At 49.3% G+C, this 16785-nt stretch overlaps 1 protein-coding gene across 1 annotated transcript; it reads right to left on the bottom strand.

Annotated features, from left to right (window-relative positions):
* Positions 1-1005: 1005 nt before the first annotated feature.
* On the bottom strand, positions 1006-9119 carry LOC119112805 (MKI67 FHA domain-interacting nucleolar phosphoprotein-like). Its single transcript, XM_037237089.1, has 6 exons — positions 8887-9119; positions 7009-7173; positions 5914-6022; positions 5365-5490; positions 3775-3887; positions 1006-1844 (listed from the first exon to the last, which is right to left on the bottom strand). Exons 1-6 carry the CDS (start codon positions 8932-8934, stop codon positions 1317-1319), a joined length of 1089 nt encoding a protein of 362 aa, XP_037092984.1. The 5' UTR covers positions 8935-9119; the 3' UTR covers positions 1006-1316.
* Positions 9120-16785: the final 7666 nt, after the last annotated feature.

The following is a 16785-nucleotide window of genomic DNA, read 5'->3' as shown; positions in this document are numbered from 1 at the left end:
CATCGCTTTGAGTACATATTTTGGTTAACATACGCAAGTTATGGCGTTTTGGGTGAGAGCCATTCACGTTTGAAGCCCATCAGGGTTGGGTCCACATGACCTCTGATATCTGCCACTGACCCCTCGATACCGTCCGTATCTGGGCACGCCTGGAATAACCCTGCCCTGTGCGTAATAAAGACATGGTGTAAGTGGGATACAGCTAAAACGACCGTCTCGTGGAGATAATGCACACAGCGGTTTAGGCTTAAGTATATGCCAACTGCGAGAGATCATTTGGTCGTGAAGTTCCTAACACAAAATAGCAGATGCCAGATCTATCCAAAACTTGAGGGCGAAATGCGCACGTGTAACACGGAAACACACGAGTCGTCGTATCTCCATACATTGTTCTTTAGGTATTATGTTGTTCCTACCCCAAAACGTTCTTCGCTCAAACGTCGCGAGCAGACCACGTAAAAATTGGGCGCACAAGATAATCAGGCTGTCTCCAAATTGCAAGACGCAAATTTTACCTTGTTAGATAACAGGCCGTAAAATCTGACCCCTCACCCGAGCGTGTATTGAGGCATACCGCAGGCGACCAAGGACCGAAAAACCCCTCATTGCAATTCGGAGAGCCCAACGCGTTGTTTACCCTTTGCACGCATTATATCACTTCTGTCCGCGGCGCGGGGCGTACCGTGCCATGCGGTGTCAAGCATCCCCGCTTAGTGGTGGGCCGCCTCACCGCCAAGTAAACATGTCAGCGGCTGGGCGCGCCTGCACCGCCGACAGCGCCCCTAGCGACCTCACACTTCCACCGAATCCTAACTGCGCAGAACCTCCCCGCGTTCCAGCCTGCGGCAAGGGCGTCCTCCGCACCTCGCTGCCGCCGCGCCGCGCCGGGCGTGACGGCGGAGCCGAGCGGCGGCCGGCGCCGGCGACGACGCTGACTGGCACCGCTCGTGTGTGGCGCAGCGTCGCCCCCGCCGGCCGCACCCCTTGCATCGAGCCACACAGCAGTCCAGCTCCATGTTTATTTCACGCGCCCCGCCGCGTGACACGCCAAGGCCAGTCCGCCGGCCTGGGCGTGAGATGCACGGTTTCCCTATTGACAGTGGCACACCAGCCGGGCGGGGGCGCGCGGGCCGCCACTCCCAGCGAACACACGCGTCGGTCGGTCACGCGACCGCGCCGCGTCCGCCGCTGCAGCACAAGCGCAGCCGACGGTAGTGGCGCATGCACACACGCACGCCACCTCCGCCCCGACGATAGTGGCGCACGCACACACGCACACAACCTCTGCATCGTGCGCCGCCGTGGTCGACGCCAGCTCATTTGGACCGTCGTCGTCCGCCGTCAGTCGACCTCTGCTTGACCGACGAAGGAGTCACCTTCTTGGGCGAGTGCTGTCTCCCTTCGGGCGGATGTGTCTTCTTGGCCGACGACTGCCGACCTGCCTTCGGCGACAGTTTCTTGGCTGTCTTCGGCGTCATCTTCACGGCCGACTTCGGCGTGGTCTTCACGGCCGACTTAGGCATAGCCTTTACCGCCGACTTGGGCGTAGCCTTCGCGGCCGACATTGCCGTCGCCTTCGCAGTCGACTTCGGCGTGGCCTGCCCGGTCGTCTGGTGTGTCGTGCTCCGGTGGGTGGCCGCGGCTGGGGGCACGCCGGCGGTGGCCACGGCCCGCGCGCTGGTCGGCGCCTGGGGCGTGCTGGCGGCCGGCCGCGAGAGGCGGCGGCGAACGGTGTTGGGCGGTGTCTTGAACGTAACCTCATCGTCGCTCTCGTCCACCTCGAGCACGTGCTGGGCCGGGGCGGTGACGGTCGGCACTGCCGAAGATGGTGGTAGCTCCACCTCCTGAAGACAGCGTGGGGAGATGGGGCACGGCTCAGACATCAACCCACAATAACATAACGAGTCGAAAGAGTATTCATAACCTTGACCAACATTTTACAATACAGTCACTAAGTCCCATCGAACCCTTCATCAGCATTCTGTTGGCTCGCGTGTCGAAAATACTTGTTTGTAACGAACGATCACAGCTTTGTGGACCGGAAGGCACGTTAATGACAAGAAACACAGAAAAAAACGAAAACAAAAGGCGGCCGATAAACGGATATTTTATGTCAATTGAATGTTCTTGGCGGAGTCGGTAGAGTTCTGGCACTGGCAAAATATACATCAACGTGTTGCCGACACTGTTCTTCAAAGCAGGCACATATTTTACATACAACGTATAACTTGCCACAATACAAATTATAATGTGGAACATTCTAATTATTCCCAGCAATGACTAGCACGCAACAGATGACCGAAGTTCGCGAAGTGGATGTTCGGATAGCGGCGTACATAACCCATCCACGGCAGTGGCAACTACACCGGCTCCTAAGACCGGCATAAACTGATGATTCACTGCAGCAGCCGGGAGCCATCCAATCTCGTGATATAAAGCACCATCGCCTCAAAAGTCACAACTTATCCTACATTAGTGTCACTTCTACCTCATTACCTTTGTCTGACTGAGCCCAGACAAAGCTTAAATGTCCAAAGTACTACGGAAGGGAGATGCAATACGAATCCCTTGTTGAAGGTCTGAAGCTCAGCCTCGGCATGCAATAAACTCGTTGAAGGTCTGAAGGCCAGTTTCGGCAAATCATCTAACTACCACTGAATGGTAGTACTGAGACACTTAAGACGTAGCTATGTGAGTGTGCAAAGGCCGAATGTATCACGGGCTGCAAATCCTACGGCGAAGTTTTCTCGATTTGCTGACACACCGTGCTCAGCAAGTGAACATCACAAAACGCGTATCGCAATGAAGAGTCCCCGAGCCCTTCTGGAGGAGCTAACAAGATCAAATGCATGCGCACGCCATGCGCTCAAGCAGCATAAGACGGGTCCCGTCCGCCTCATGACCCCGTATAGGCTCTCGAAAGAGGAGAAACTGACATCATGGATGGTCCTACTACAGTGATGCCTGTGCGCCGCAGAGCCCATGGCCTGATCCGTTCTCAGATGGGAAAAGAAAACAGCGCACATCAAATATCAGGGAACGCTAAAATAAAGCAGCCCAACCAACTACCGTGGCTCCGGTCACGGGCCGCTGGCTCATCCGGATAGTGACTGGTCCTGTGTATGTGTGCCTGTGGGCGTGGGTGGATGTGTTTGCGTGTCTGTATGGTGCTTGTCTGAATCGAGTTCAGAATCCGCAACGTTTTGTGGAGCTGCCGTGGAAAATATGCTGCTTTGATGGTAGGAGAACAAAGCAGCCCAGATATGTTTACCCGGTCCAAGAGACCGCGCCGACGCACGCGATCCGCGTCCAACACGTGATTTGATGCGGATACATTTTCTCGAGAGCACTGCGCCGTCGAAGACGCTGTGACACCGCACGCTTACAGGGCTACAGTGCTCTTAATGGAAATCCTTATGGGTGTCATATGACCATTGCAGTCCGCGCGCCCCGAAGCCCAAATCATGATCACCATTAACAGCAAAAACCAAAAATGTTTTTTCACAATGATGTAATGCCGTTGTTTCACCTCGGGTGATTTCACGTCTCCAATTGACGCCCAAGGGACCGTGGTTTCAATAACACGTCCCCTGCGTGCGCAAACGATCACTAAAAATGCTACATATCCGGTACCAAGGCTGCCCCAGCTTATCAGCCCACAGTATATACCAGGAGCGAGAGCACCACCAGACGTGCGTCACTCCCCCACGCCCCCCCCCCCCCCCTCCCCCGCTCAGAGCAAAGCCCGCACGGATGAGTGCCACCGCAGCTAACCTGGACCAGGCCGCCCTCCAGGTCGTACTTGATACCGAGCTGCGCCAGCTTGACCAGCGTGCGCTGTCGGGCCGCCTCCCGGCGCTTGCGTGCCGAGCGCCGCTGGGCCGAACCTGAAAGCCAAGCCGCACTCAGCCGGGGCGCAGCCGATGGGCGCATTGTGTGTGGCGCTGCGTGCGTCGGACGGGTGCAGCCGGTGGGCGCGCGGCGCCTGACGCACACCGCGCCACACACAGCGCGCCCAGCAGGGGGTGCAGCCGATGGGCGCGATACATCCGACGCACACAGCGCCACACGCAACGCGCCAAGCAGGGGGTGCAGCCGATGGGCGCGATACATCCGACGCACACAGCCCCACACGCAACGCACCCGGAAGTGTCTGCACCAAACACAGCCGGTCCGGACAAGCGGAAACATCTTACGGCAGACATGACAGTGTTCAGTGGAAATTTGCAAACTTTCTCGAACGACGTCAACATGAACAGGAGACTGGAATAATGTCGATACGTGTCAGGTTCAAGAAAAAAGGAAGTTTTGGACATGGACATGTCGTTCGACTACGTCTGCGAATGCCCAAGCTGCTGTGTGCCCACAACATATTTCAGCCGGCCAATTTAAGCTTATTTTCAGTGAAATTATGTATGGACACACCGAATACATTTTCAAACATTCGGAATGAAAAGCAACATCCTCATTTCGCGATGTACCGGAAGAGGCAGATGGCGCGTACAACGAATTAACACGCATCGCTAGTGGTGACATTTCGAGGCACAGCAAATTAAGGAAAGCGCGAGCCCAGCTGTGCCAGACACGCGTCCGTGGGATGACTTCAGGTGATTGAGCCCAGCCCACAGTGATCCACCTGCCTGCAAATGCTTGGCTAGCGAACACTCGCGGATCGGCTCGACACATCACTCCCACGCTAGAGTAGCTACCGGCAGGTGACAGCACCTACGCCACACCAGATGGCAGCACACGTGTAACACCGCCTGACCCAACACGATCCGTCCGGCATCAACACCACCAGTGCCAAAGTAAGACGACGCCCCTCCGTTACGAGCAACGCACATGATCGAGCTCCGTACAGGGAAGTTGCAATCCCACCAGACTACCCATCCAACGTTTGGGAGATCCGTCTCCAAAACGGCCAAGACGGCGCAAAGGGTGCTTTAGGTTAAAAAGGCACTGACTGGAAGGTTATGGCATCTAATCCTGATTCCCAAGCACGTGTGCACAGCACACCATTTGTCCTCTCTGGTGCAGCTCGTATGCGCAGTTCTAACTTCAACATATGCCAGACTCAGACATGTACACGAAGTGCTACCAACTGTTTATTCGCCCCTGATGATGCCAAAAATTTGTTCACGAACTGCTACGTAAAGAACCGATGGTTGGCGGAAAAAGATGGCATAGGGTGTCGGGAGATTCCGACTAACTCTTAGTTCTGTGTGCTTTTCTTCGCTGTGTTTTCCTCATTTAACGACAACTAAATCGCAGTGGGTTCCATGAACGCACAAAACCATAAAAACATGCCGCCCTCCGCCGAAAATGCGACTGTCCGCGCGCCCTGACTCGCTTCAGCCGGCTCACCTTTGCGGGCAGCGAGCTGCGCCACAGAGCGCTCGGTCCGCTTCTGGCCGGGACAGTTGACGCCCACTCTCCGGTTGGCGCTGGCGAACGTGGCCGGCGTCACCTGCTCCGGGGGTAGCACCTTGCCTGCGTGACGTCACATGCCGTCAGCGGCCCGGCCACGATACTGCCGACACCTCCCACGGCCGCCCTGCAGCTGGCTACAGCGGCTGGGCGATGCTGAAGTGTTTTGTCACGTGCCGCTCTTCATATTCCGAATACGGTCGGAGATACGCTAGTAATACTTTGATAGCAGCCAGGTCAGGGTACGGTGGGTTCTCCCTAAACCGGGACAGTACTGGAAAACTCGGGCCCCATTCTGACAGTTCCGACAGCCATGGAAGTTGAAAGAGATTCTCAATCGTTTCCTTTGCAAAAGTGGTCATACAAACCTACTGGGTAATCAGCACCCTATAGCTCACGACGTCTTGAGTATTTCTTGTTTGATAAGACAAACAACTCATGATCAAAACGATACCCAAGCATCTGTTTAAAACGTAATGTACTTACATTTTACGATTTTTTCAAACATCAGGTAGTTGTTCATGGTTTCAGCAGCGATTTTTGCGACCTCCTGATCCATAAACTGCACATATCCATATCCCTTACTGTTTCCAGTCTGAAATACAGGTAATAAATGGCAGGTACATTAGCAAACTGAGTAACACATGCAAGAAAGACCATGACAAGGCATGACTGACCAGGCCATTCAGTTTATTCATTCATGACAGCCCCATTCAGTTCATGGATACTTTCTATAAATTTACTTGAAACTCTAATAATTTACTTTTGAATGCACACACATAGATTACAATTTTTGCACAATGATGACAAAATTTTGACATCAATGCACATACATTTTATGAGATTCATCCACCTTTTTCAGTCTGATGGATAAATTTGCCTACAAATGTCTCTTTAAAATAAAACCCAAAGGGATCAGTGGCAGTGCAAAACAATTAGCAAAGGAAGCATACATTTCACTGAACATTGTCCTTGAACAAATAACTCAAGCCAAATGCTTGCTCCAGATCTTTTCAGGATTGCAACACCTGTCGATCATAGGGACATAGCGATCATTTCTATCAGGGACCTCACCTCACCTCTCCACTACAAGAATCCAAAATTAATGAAGAACATTTGTGGAGAGATTTCCAATTGGAACTCAGTGCTACATCATTGCTTCCATTTCCACCTGCTCCTTTCCACTAGTCACCAATTCAACATCAGGAGCAAATCAAATTCATACATATTTTGAGGTGTAAATTGTGATCCCACACATCTACCTCAATCTGCCAACTGGGCAGCTGCCAGATGCTGTGAGGACACACATGCTGTTCCATGATGCATCAACACACAACCATTTTCTAAATAAGCTGTCCAGCAACATTAAAACCAGCTACCTATGGCAGCTGTAGTTTGAGTGCCTTTGGCAGCCTTTTGGAAGCAATACTTCAAAACTTAATATTTCCATGCTGCACATTTGCAGCTCCTACCACAAAAATAGGAACATGGAGCCTAACATGTAGCTAAGAAGACCAGAGAAAAATAAAGAGGCTGTTAGACAAACTGCAGTGCTACCCATTTCCAGCCTGTACATCTCACCTTTGAGCTTCTTGCCACACAGACCCTTAAAACTTTTCCAAACTGTGAAAAGAAGCCACTCATTTCATCTTCATAAAATCCATGTGGAATGTGAGTGATGTAGATAACTCCTGTCTTCACAAAGTTTCTTGGCTTTTTCTGGTTTTTTGTTTTTGATGCTGGTGCCTGTGAAAGAAGGGATGATAAGTATGCTGCATCATCTAGTTCCATACCTTCTGTAACATAATGCTAACAGATATGATATGTGCCTGTGGCGTGGGCCTGGCACTAGTTTTTTTCTGGCCCACACTTTTTTTTGTGCAGTACTGCACATATTTTCTAGTTTTTGTTTGTGACTAATTTTTGTCATTGTATTGCAATGACTTGGTGGCAATCAATATCAATAAAAACTGGATTGTTTCAAGTTTAAATAATAGAAAAATAATTAAAACTGTGCAAGCTTGTTGTGACACATGTGACAATGTCCTTGCAGACATCATAGTCATGTCAATAAACTAAAAGTATACTGAAACAAAATGACTGTAGACCTGAGCAGAATTCCTGAATGTTTTAAATATAGAGACAAAAATGATACAGGTAATTTGCACCAGTTTCAAAAAGCAGCTAATACCTCTACCCACAAAATCTCAAAGCTATTAAGACCAATTTTGAGGGCCAATGGGCACAATTTGAAGTATGCCAGTGGTGCAATCAGGTGGGCTAAGATATCAGTAAATCTGAGCTTCTAATATTTAAAAAGAGCAGCAAAACACTTTCATAATTTTATATGTTGATGCTCTTTTTGTCAAGCCTGATGCATATGTGCAAACCACTTATGGATTGATTGCAGATGCACATTGCTCAATATAGCATAGGAACAATTAAACTGCAGACATAGCACACCAGCATCCCCATGCCTGATGACATGCCAGGAAAACTGTTTGAACACTCTAAATGCCACCAAAATGAATTACTTAGCAAATGCTCTTGATCTTATAAACAGCTCATTCCTTTACAGGTCAGTGTTTAACAAATTTACCCACTGCACCAGATCGCTCTGCAGTATTCATGTCATGAATTTCATGCTTGCATGTAATAAACCAGGTATGCTATGCTATCTTACACTGAATCTTCAATTGATAAGTTGTGTGATTTTGCCTGCAATGACTTCAGCAATATAATAAATTTCAGCATAAGCTCTGAGCCCTGAAATTTATTACAAAAGTGCACTAAAACATTGTTACTCAGATTTACTGCACACATATGCAAAACTAATTTCTTCTTGCAATGATACTATCACTGTTGCCATTGTTACTACACTGAAAATGTGTGAAGTATGTGTACATTGTAGTTTTGCATACTGCCATTGCTATTGCCTAACTATTTCACCATATTCCTGATCTTGAACTAGTTCACAATGTCTGTCCTACTCTTTTTAGGGTGAATTTGGCTGGGGGAAAACCATTCAGCAAATAACCATTTCTCTGATAATCATCCACACATATACTCCCTTTACATAGCTATGTCTGGATAGTATACCTCATATGTCTTTAGGGTGCCATGCATGGCCATAGCTGTATGAAGCCAAACAAATTGTCTTGAAAAAAACTGAGAGCTTTCAGGGATTCGAACTCAGTTGGCAGCTTCGAAAGCATTAAAAAGCTTCCATCTCTGACAATTTTCTAAGATAATCAGCTGGTCAAGCCCTTGATGCACTTGGTATTGATGGCCAAGCCATCTGAAGTTTCGAAGCACTGTGTGCCCAAAAGACACCATCTCTTCACTCTTATTTTCAGGGTGTAGTATGAGCTAAGACCAATGTACACCAGACACTTCATTGCTTATTAGACGTTTTATTCAGAACTCAAGCACATATTTGCAACAATCAAATTCACTCACTTGGATTCCATCCTTGGGCTGTGTGTTTCCTACTGCGAACTTCCCCATGGCGTCGGTGCGAGACACACAATTTCTGCAATCTGGATCGGTATCAGACACAGAGCTTAACCACGGACTTGGATGGATCAAACGGATCTGATGTCTATACTTGAAATACCGACGGCTCCTCCCTCTCACAGTCTCCCCACCTTATGGGTTTACAGTGTTTGAAGGAATGCAGCATGTGCGTCCATTGCGCACGTTGTATGTCTCTCTCGCGCAACATAAGCAGGATCTGAAAAGCCTGGCAGGGTCTAAAAGATCGGCATATGACGTGTACACGCCAGTTTTCCGAAACGGCTCGTACGATCGCCCTGAAACCCTCACCAATCGATTCCATGTAATGAGATAAGTCATAGAGAGGCAATATCGAGACCTTACCTAAGGTTGCACGCCCCGAAAACGCGAAGGGAAAATTTTACATGCAAATGCAGGCAACTCAGATCTCAGAGCCTCCTGGACCGATCACTATAAAACCTTCACCGTTGCGTGCCCCATTGCTGATTCCCTCCTGCAGTTTCAAATTTCGCGACCCTAGGTCAGGCCAAAAGTTAGTCAAATTTCACAAAGTCCAAAATTCTTGCTGGCAGACAACTTATAGGTCAGAACCTAGCGAACTGATCACTGCCAAACCTTCACTATCGGATGCCCCTATACCTAATTCCCTGCTGCAGTACCAAATTTGGTGACCCTATGTCAGGTCAAAAGTTGTCAAATTTAACCAAATCTAAATTTTTTGCTTGCAGACAACTTCTAGCTCAGAATCTACCACACCGATAGCTGCCAAACCTTACCATTCAGTGCGCCATGTACCCTTCCTCTCTGTGGAAGCTGCAAGTATGGTGCCAGTTATATTTGTGTAATTTCCTTCATGTTTCTTCCCAAGAAAAGGCGCAGCTTGGTTAGGTCGGCTTTATGAGGTTAAATTTCTCCTTAGCGGAGGTGTTGCGCTGAAAATAATGCGCTGATTTATGCATGGTATCGCCACGGTTAACACCTCCACTAAGTAGAAATTCAACCTTACAAGGCTACCCTAACCAAGCTGCACATTTCTTGTGAACAAACATAACGGTAAGGACGTAACTATATATTGCGCTATGCTTGCAGCTTCAACAGAGAATTAGGGTAGATGGCGAACTGAAAAGCAAGGTTTGGCAGCTATCGGCGTGGTAGGCTCTGAGCTATAAGCAGTCTGCAAGCAAGAATTTAGGACTTTGTAAAATTTAGCAACTTTTGACCTGACCTAGGGTCACCACATTTGGAAATGCGGCAGGAAATCAGGCATGGGGCATCCAGTGGTGAAGGTTTCACACTGATCGGTCCCGTAGGCTCTGAGATCTGAGTTGTCTGCATTTGCATGTAAATTTTCCCTTCGCGTTTTTTAGGCCTTTGACTTCAGTTCAGGTCTTCATAGTATTTCCCCATGACTTATCTCATTACATGGAATCGATTGAGGAAGGTTTCAAGGCGATCGGACAAGCCGTTTCGGAAAGTTGGCGTGTATGCGTCATATGCCGGGTTTTTGGACCCTGCCAAAAAGCCGGCATATGAAGCAGTGGCACCCGTTTTCTGAAACGGCTCCTCCGCCTTGAAACTTTCACCAGTTTATTCTGTGCGATGAGTTATGTCATGCAGAGACATTATCGAGACTTGACCAGAGGTCATATACCTTTAAAACGCAAAGGGAAAATTTTACATGCAGTGGCAGGCAGCTCAGATCTCAGGGCCCTCTTTCTTTAAGGATCTGATCCGAACCTTTTAAATGGATGCATTTCTGGAATCAGAGCCCACGCTAAGTAGTGTTTTATGTGCGAGCCGCGACCCTTACCACCCGTTCGCGTGATTTCATGTCAACGGCAGAATTTGGTGACGAAAGCTTCATGTACCGCGATGCTCGGCACGGCCCGTTCTGTCCTCTGACGCTATCTGACCTTTATCGCGGCCGCTGCCACCAGCCGCGGGCCATACCTGTCAAGGTCAAGTAGCGAACGCCTGAAGGGACTCTAATTCACACCGCCATGGGTGAGTGAATCGGAAGGCAGGCGCCCTAACCAGCTGGGCCATCGGGACGGATAACTGAGCCATCGGGACCGATCCACTGCACCGATTTTTGTGAAACCTTCACCATCGGATGCTTCATACCTGACTGCCTCTTGCTGGTCAAAATGTAGTGACCATAGGTCAGGTCAAAAGTCTGCAAATTTCAAAAAGTCCAAAATTCGTGCTTGCAGGCAAGTCAGTTCCCAGAACTCACCAAACCGATCGCTGCAAAACCTTCATCATTGGATGTACCACACCTGATTCTCTCTCGCAGTTGAAACTTCGGTGGCCCCAGGCCACGTCATAATGTGTCTTGTTCTTGAACCCTGTTCGGTGAGCCAGTACGCATCCTTACCTGTAACCGTTTAACGTCGTGCTGAATTTAATATTGGCCCTGTTTTTTTGTTTTTGTTTTTTTACTTTCCCTGAAATTTGTCCACCGTCTGTGTGGTTGTGGTACACTGAGCTGCTCAAGATAAGAGGCCAGCGACATCATAACTACGTACAGCTGTCGCTGTTCTCTGCCTGTACTTGTCTGCGGGGCCACCTGTGCTCGTTCCGTACGTGTCCACGTAGCCGCCGTGCATAGGACGTACCTAATATGCACACACCGTAAGGCTCGGACCGTGCCTGTGTGCAGAGCCGCCGTGCTCGGTCCGTGCCTATCTACAGTCCGCAGGACTCGGTCTGCACCTGTCTGCGGCGCCTGCCGCGCTCAATCTTTACATGTCCGCGGGGCCGGCCGTGCTCAGTCTGTACCTGTCTGCGGTGCCTGCCGTGCTCAGTCTGTACCTGTCTGCGGTGCTTGCCATGCTCAGTCTGTACCTGTCCGTGGGACCTGCCGTGCTCAGTCTGTACCTGTCCGCGGGGCCTGCCGTGCTCAGTCTGTACCTGTCCGCGGGGCCTACCGTGCTCAGTCTGTACCTGTCCGCGGGGCCTGCCGTGCTCAGTCTGTACCTGTCCGCGGGGCCTGCCGTGCTCAGTCTGTACCTGTCCGCGGGGCCTGCCGTGCTCAGTCTGTACCTGTCCGCGGGGCCTGCCGTGCTTAGTCTGTACCTGTCCGCGGGGCCTGCCGTGCTCAGTCTGTACCTGGCCGCGGGGCCGGCCGTGCTCATTCCATATCTATGCGCGGGGTCGGTCGTGCTCATTCCATATCTATGCGCGGGGCCAGTCGTGCTCATTTCATATCTATGCGCGGGGCCGGTCGTGCTCATTCCATATCTATGCGCGGGGCCAGTCGTGCTCGGTCCGTTCCTGTGCGCGGGCCCGACAGTGTTCGGTCCCTATCTTCCTGTATAGTCACGGTCAGTGACATGCCACGTATGTGGCGTTCCTGAGACTTCTGTGCACAAGGCTTTGTTTCACGCCAGAAGGTCATGTAGCTAGAATCACAAATAGCCAAGTCGGGGTGCAGAGTGTGACATGTACCTGTAAAACAGTTTGTTTAGCCGGGATGACGTCCTCTTTACAAATGGTGAATCTCTGTGCCTTTCATACGAGCGGCGATGCGGCCCAATAATTATACTTGCTCCACCCCTGATCATAGTTTGCTCGGCCACGACTACTCAAGCACCGCAATGATGTGAACCCACATATTGTCATCTGTGCGAAGCGTCATGGGCGGCAGGTACGTCCGTGTGAAACTGGTTTGTGGTTCGCCGTGTTTCGAGTTTGGCCGCTACTTGCTCAGTCTTCTGTGGCTGCATTTGTGACTCTTAATAAAGTATGAATTTCCCTTGTTCAATACAACTTCCCTGTGACACCGCGCTAAAAAAGGTCACCAATAAGATACTCGCAAAAAATACAACAGGCGCTCAGCAAAAGACGCAAGCCGACCCCTGCATAGACGCAGGGGTTACTTTTTCCATTCAACGCCTATGGCGTCAATGGTAACTTTTGAAAAATAGTTGGGTGGGTCATTTCCCTTCCTAAAAGGTGCTCGGACCCTTGCGCAGGCATACTCTCTTCTCACGCCGATTGAATTTTACGGCTTTGCTGAGTATTACCTCGCAAAGCACATGGTCGTGCTTGTCATTTCTTTATAACTGATCGTGCGCGGATATGTGCAACCATCACTAATAACGTTCTTTTTAGTGGTAAGAAAGTGCCCCGATGTTCAGGCTGCCTATCTCGAACTGCTGGCGAATGCACGTTTTCGCTGATCGCATTTTAGCCGATAGCCATGTAAACCTGTAATTAGCACATCATCATGCTCCCATTGAAATATATGTATTCGGCTTCCCTACTATATACGCCCACCTACAAAAGGTTTCTCATTATCGGTACGAACGTAGTCGATGTTTCGGGCACCCATGTCTGCAGCAGTTCTCGGGTAAGCGTGTTCAATTTCCACACCGATTTTATTGTTATGGTTAACATGATAACCCTGCGAAACACATTATCATATTTGGCATTAACTTACGTGAATTGCTCGCTGAGCATGTGTAGCTTCTCCTAAAGATGTGTTAATTATATTCAAAACGAAGGAAGCCTATGCCACGGCCGTCTTATCTCGCATAATTATCGTGCGCAAGTTTTCGATTCTCATGTCACTGCATTTTAAAGGGATGTTCCATATTTGAATGGGGTTTTAACTTTGGAGATCATTCTGTGCATTCTCATAGTCCTACGATTCTTAAGGTTTACAACCCCCTAGTTTTTTAGCTACACGCCCACGAACACACGCAGGCTATTTCTGCGGACTATTTCGAGGCCATTCAGGCATAATAGATTCAGCATGATATATACCTCTAAGGGCCTTTGCATCGACCAGGGGACTTCGTGCCCGTGTCGTCGGAATGTCGGCCGGTATGCGCCCCGTGCTGGGACGGAGTAACTTAAGCCATCGACCGGTGAGAATAATGCGCCCCCTAGTTTTCTACCCACGGATCCCCTTCCTGGAAAAAGGTAACGTATCTCATAAGTGTTCAATAGAGCGGATTGAAATGACTTTAAATATATCAAAAAGTTCAATCTAGCTTTACCCGCGGATGTCCATCCTTCTACACAATCGACTATTGAGCCCGCGAAGCTGCGAGGTAGCCTGCCTTGTGAGGCGAAGGTGCTTCGCATAGAGGTCCTGGTATTTTACCTTTTTATGTGAGGTGCGTGTGTCTGGGGTGGGTCCTGCGCTACACAGAAGCGAAGGCTGCAAAAAGTCCTGAAGTTCCTGCCCTGAAAAAGTCCTGAGGATTGCATCTGGATTGGAACGGTGTGACCGCGTCTCTGCCACATTTACTGAACTCGGCTGACAATCTGTGAAGAAAATGATCACAGATGCTCACGTGGGACTTGTTAACAAGCTCACCACTTTAACAGACAGCTTCTCGTACTACGCACTCAGGAAACCATCCGCTTGACTCGGTTCTCCACAGCACCATTTCCACAGGTGCTGCGCGTGAAAACGGATCTTACACGCCGCTCGTTCGACTGTGGCGCCCTGTGTAACTGGCACGCTCAAATTAGACCCTCAGCCTGGAGTCAACGACCGAAACATAGGGTGTTCCTGTAAAAGTAGGTTTCACTTGAGCATGCTTTTCATTGCCCTTTTTATTGCCCCTTTCCGCCATATACTTGCCTAAACATGGAAAAGCCAGTCGTCTTGAAATGGTCGCAATATATCTGTATGTGTATCTGCATCCAAAACAAGTCACAGAAAGCAGTTTTCAGATCGCACGCTCGCAATCTTAAGAGCAAGGACACCGATGGATGGGATTACAGTCTTCATAAAACCGAACGGCGTTGGCCTTGCAGATAACTCAAGGTGGCGGGCGCGGGCACGCGAGAACGACCGTGAAATAAGGCTTCCGAAAGCTTGAGAAGAAATCGCGCCACATAGTGAATAGGCCGGGATATTTTTATTATCTTCTCCGTATAACAAATCAGAGGATACCATCTGAACAGATGAACAGTTACAGTAACATAAAAAATAGGTGTTAAAACTTCCAAACTTACTTTCGCAGTTCTGCCACGAAGTTTAGCTCATATTCGCGGTGTTATAAATGCTAATCCGTTCCCTTTATCAATCTAAAAATCGCACATGTGAAATATATGCTCGTAGTGGTAAGTTTTGGTAAGGTTATCATTGTTTCAGGTACATCACGATTTTCTTCCACCTAGTGGGCTCCACCCTGTCTTAGTCACGGGGTCAACGTCGCGCAGCCTACGGAGGCTACGACCCTGGACATAGTTTTTATTATTGTCAAGTCTTGTGAGCGCGTATAACCAGAGCTGTGTCACCCTTTTCCAGTCGACCGTAAGTGAGCGTAAACATTTCGAGATGAACAGGGGTCTGTCGTGTTAATACAAACTGTTCAGCCAAAGTTATATCTAAGATCTACGTTCACGTTGTCCTTAAATGTCTGCAGAGCCCAGACAATTTCCTGCAAAACCTAAGAGTGCTATCGGATTAGAACCAATCCACCGAATCACAGTAAAATGAAGGGTACTAACCGTTTTTATCATGCAGTCTAACGCCCACTTTCCTTAGACAGTATGTTGACTTTAGAATGTGCGCTGCTTCGAAATCAAGTACACCATCGCCGTTTTGTAAGGAGGGGGCAATTCATCATCAGGGTCCCCCTGTCAACCCTGTGACCCTCCCCGTACCAAAGATCTGGCTGTGTTCCTGCGTGGGGCGCGGGGCTGATAAAGCCTGTAAAGATGACCCCCACCCCAATCCTTGGATTGGTCCTCCTAAATTTGAGCGGGCCGACAAGTTTCGTTTTTTTATCATCATATGCCCTAACTCACACATATGCCACTGTAAGATGCGTTGCTGTTAGTAATCAAAATCAGTAAACTGAAGAATCCAGGCATTAATTGACTACCGGTACTTCCTTCCACTGCCCGTCCCGATACTTCCGCTGGTTAGAGCGTCTGCCTTCCAATCCACCCACCCCTGGCGGGATGCGTTGGAACCACCTTGGGCGGTTACCATTTGACGGCGGTTATTATTTGTCTGCGATCGGTGGCAGCTGTGGCGCTAAAGATTGGGTGACGCCAGGCGGTAGGTCTGCGGTCGGTGGCAGCTGTGGCGCTAAAGATCGGGTGACGCTGGGTGGTAGGTCTGCGGTCGGTGGCACCTGTCGCGCTAAAGATCGAGTGACGCCGGGTGGTAGGTCTGCGGTCGGTGACACCTGTCGCGCTAAAGACGGGGGTAGGTGGGACTGGTCGGAGCATTGCGGCACGTAAACTTTCGGCACCAAATATTGCTGTTCGCCTGGCATTGCAAGACCGGGTGGTGAGGGTCAGGGCTTATACAACAAGCATTGCTTAGCGTGGGCTCTGTTCCCAGAGATTTATCGATTCAAAAGGTTCGAATTAAATCTGTTGAGAGCATCGAATATACCAACGACGCCATTCATTATACAACCATACAGTAGACTCCTTCTTAACCAATAACAATCAGGGGCTTTGCCGGAATTGCAGGAGGTTCTGCAGAAATATTGCTGGCGTGCTAGGCCTTTGAATGTAGATTGACTTGGTTCAAAATTACGTAAGTTGCTCAGTGCATTTCGAGGAATATCATTCGCATAGATAAGACAGTAGTTATGGCCTTATTCCTCGCAGAAAAACCAAGAGAATGAAGACATAGATGGGTTGATATTTCGGCAACATGCCTTTATCGAAACATTAGCAGAAGAAAACAAAATAGCATATGCTTCTGCTATTGTTTGGATAAAGGCATGGTACCGAAATATCAACCGATCTACATCTCCAATGTCCAGGTGTTTCTTCGAGGAATAAGGCAGTTCCTGCTGTCTTATCTAGATTGAATTCGAGTTAAGAAATTTGTACTGCCGACCAGTGTTCGGCTGG

This window comes from Pollicipes pollicipes, unplaced genomic scaffold (genome assembly GCF_011947565.3).
Source record: "Pollicipes pollicipes isolate AB1234 unplaced genomic scaffold, Ppol_2.1 Scaffold_7261;HRSCAF=8764_pilon_pilon_pilon, whole genome shotgun sequence".
NCBI lineage: Eukaryota > Metazoa > Arthropoda > Thecostraca > Pollicipedomorpha > Pollicipedidae > Pollicipes > Pollicipes pollicipes.
This window is presented reverse-complemented; position numbering and strand designations above follow the sequence as displayed.

Bases quoted from the DNA above. Each gene is read 5' to 3' on its own strand.
- LOC119112805 (XM_037237089.1), bottom strand. From the start codon at position 8,934: ATGGGGAAGTTCGCAGTAGGAAACACACAGCCCAAGGATGGAATCCAA. The intron at 5,491-5,913 runs GTAAGTACATTA...GACGTCACGCAG, and splicing joins GTTTGAAAAAATCGTAAAAT to GCAAGGTGCTACCCCCGGAG. The intron at 3,888-5,364 runs GTGAGCCGGCTG...CTTGGCTTTCAG, and splicing joins GCAGCTCGCTGCCCGCAAAG to GTTCGGCCCAGCGGCGCTCG.